This window comes from Hordeum vulgare, chromosome 5H (genome assembly GCF_904849725.1).
Source record: "Hordeum vulgare subsp. vulgare chromosome 5H, MorexV3_pseudomolecules_assembly, whole genome shotgun sequence".
In the NCBI taxonomy this organism is placed as follows: domain Eukaryota; kingdom Viridiplantae; phylum Streptophyta; class Magnoliopsida; order Poales; family Poaceae; genus Hordeum; species Hordeum vulgare.
This window is the reverse complement of record NC_058522.1, coordinates 557,299,938-557,302,823: the sequence shown is the minus strand read 5'-3', so window position 1 is coordinate 557,302,823 and position 2,886 is coordinate 557,299,938. Positions and strand designations below refer to the sequence as shown.

Sequence of the window (2,886 nt, the reverse complement as noted above, 5' to 3'; positions counted from 1 at the left end):
TGTTGCATATCATCTACTATCGTGTTTATCATCTTTGCTACTACTTGTTACTCTTAATACTTGTCACTTTCGGCCCGAGTGCCATGATTTCAGATCTAAATATCTTATGTTTTGACGAATATATTTGTGTTCTTGATCCTATCTATGAGTAGTATGCACCTTTTATAGTCCGGAACCGACGATCCCAATGGTGACAGCTTGGGACACCAAAGGGGATAGACTATAGTTTGAGGATTCCATGTATCCATTAATTGTTAATGCTTTGTTCTGGTGCTCTTTGACAGGAGCACCTTAATCTCCATAAGTTCCTTTTGGCCACGTTGGTTGCGGGATGGTAGGACCAAAGATGTTGTGCAAGTTCTTATTGCAAGCACGCACGACTACCATGGGATACATGCCTAATTTTTGATATTTGCCTTGATGATCATTACTTTTCTATGTGCCTTGCCCCAAGTTAAATACATGATATCTCTCATCCATGACCAACCATCCGTCCCCTTAGCCTACAGTGTTTTAATCCTGCTGGTTACAAGTTGCTTTACTTTTGTTGTTTTACTTTCGTTGCTTTACCACCCTTATTTCCGTTGCCACCATCACTTTCCACGTCACTGTTGCTACTAATATTTTGTTACCAAGCAAGTATCTTTCAGGTGCGGTTGAATTGACAACTCAACTGTTAAAGCTTATAAATATTCTTTGGGTCCCCTTGTGTCGAATCAGTAAATTGGCTTTTACCCGCGAAGACTGTTGCGATCCCCTACATTTGTGGGTTATCATAGGTGAATTCCTCATTTGCGCCCATATTGGTACTTTTAGACTCATATCGTCAGTTTGGGGTAGTCAAAGAGTTTTCATACTAGGCTCCCCTCTGAAGTTTCCATCTTCGTTCCAAGTGGTAGCACCTTATTAGTTAGTCTTATAAATTTCCCTCTAATTTTGGTTCTCTCACATCTCACCGAACTTACACCTTTGTTAAACTAGTCTAAATTATTATACAAACCAAAGGCATTGAAATTTCTGAAGTCATGCCAAATTCACAAATACTCCACTTATTGAAAATTTGTTGTTAATTTTAACTGATTTGACTAGACAATCGCAAATCATGGCCTTCGATCATCCTTTAGCAGCTATGGTTTAAAAGTCCACTTTACTGACGTCTCCATATTAAAAATGATTTTGTATTCCAAAATTTAGCTTATTTCAAATATATCATCTAATACTAGTATATATAAATATCTGATGCACAACAAATGCATCCAGGAATAAGAAATATTAACTATATCTTGAAAGTAGGGAAATAAATGCATCCATGTTCATTTCCATTAATACTAGATCTCATGATATAACTTGGAGGATTTGGTAGCATATACTAACTAATGTTCCAGATCATGATTGTTGATTTTTCTCATTTAAAGGACGATTCTCATTATTTCAACACATTAAAACAATGATCTTAGCTGGCCGCTTTAAAAGCCTATATATATCATACAAGACGGAGATCGAACACAAATCATCAGTTGAGGAATCGACTATTGTTTCCTTTTGTTGTTCTTGTGATCTTCGGTTGTGAGAAGAAGTCAAGGGAAACACGTTCAATGGCACGGGGAACCATCGTACCCACCCTTCTAGTGTTGCTTCTGGCCGTTTGTTGTGCAACCTCCGTTGTGCATGGAAAAGAGTGGACCGTCGGTGATAACAAGGGATGGAGCTTCGGCGTCTCCGGTTGGGAGAATGGCAAGCGCATCCAGTCCGGCGACATGCTTGGTAAGAGCTCTAAAGATCAAATGATTAGATATACTTGAAGTATATATATGAATGAATATATGTTTTGATCTGTATTCTTGTGTTAACTGATGCACATAGTGTTCAAGTACAACCCGAGTATGCACAACGTGGTGCAGGTGGGAGAAGGCGACTACAACTCATGTACGGTTTCTGGCCCGTCGAGGGCGTACACCTCCGGCAATGACCACATCCAGCTTGCTCGCGGTGGCAAAGCATTCTTCCTCTGCAGCGTTCCGGGCCACTGCCAGAAGGGCATGAAGATCGCTGTCACTGCTTAATAGATCTCGCGCATATGTGTGTCTATGTATTTTTACTTCGTACCAAATCTTTATGGTGTACTAGCCCATGATAAATTGGTGATAGAAGAAATGGATTGTGTCTACATCATATTGTCATGGAAACCAACAACTATTTGGACTAGCTATTGGAAATATACGAGTAGGAATAAGTGTTTTCCATTATACAAACCATACTTTGAACATTAAGGGCAAACGTGTCTGAAGGTCTGTCAGAGCCAATCGGATTCAGACTCTCATTTTTAATACTTCAGCAAAAATACAACGCATCCCAAACATACTAAAAATTACTTAGAGGTTCTTGGACGATCAAACGACTACTACCGCCGAAATGAGACGCTCCGCGGTGCAGGCTTGACCTTGTCGATTACATCCGAGAAATCTTCATGCACATGCCCCTCGGGCCTAGTGCCCCAAAGCCCTAGTCGTCAAGTGATTTTAACAAACTAGACCCACAAATCTAGTAACATGGTCGAGCTTCACATATAGGATATCGTCTTGGTTGGGTCTTGTCGGATTAAGGGTAGGTTTTAGACTACTCCACTCCATGATTTCAATATAGTTGTTTCGAATACCTTGGCTTCAATTTCTTAGTGGATTGGAGCTGGAGTAGCATCTAGTTCATTTTTACTGCAGAGATAAATGGTTGCTTCGCCTCCTCCATATCACCCACCATACCCCTGTAGCCATCTTATTAACAAACAATAAGATCATCTTTAGTCAAACTCTTATAATTTATCTCCTTATATGCCTTTCTAAACTTAAATCCTTCGAAATTATGGAGTTAAATTGTGGCCCAACCTAA

General features: G+C 39.8%; 1 protein-coding gene across 1 annotated transcript; it reads left to right on the top strand.

Moving 5' to 3' along the window:
- The first annotated feature begins 1,499 nt into the window (after nucleotides 1-1,499).
- On the top strand, nucleotides 1,500-2,172 carry LOC123399108 (basic blue protein-like). The gene is made up of 2 exons (XM_045093530.1): nucleotides 1,500-1,764; nucleotides 1,864-2,172. The coding sequence occupies exons 1-2, from the start codon at nucleotides 1,596-1,598 to the stop codon at nucleotides 2,061-2,063; spliced, it is 369 nt and encodes a 122-aa protein (XP_044949465.1). The 5' UTR covers nucleotides 1,500-1,595; the 3' UTR covers nucleotides 2,064-2,172.
- Nucleotides 2,173-2,886: the final 714 nt, after the last annotated feature.

Coding starts and splice junctions, on each gene's coding strand:
- LOC123399108 (XM_045093530.1), top strand. CDS start 1,596: ATGGCACGGGGAACCATCGTACCCACCCTTCTAGTGTTGCTTCTGGCC. Junction 1,765..1,863: donor CCAGTCCGGCGACATGCTTG/GTAAGAGCTCTA, acceptor TGATGCACATAG/TGTTCAAGTACAACCCGAGT.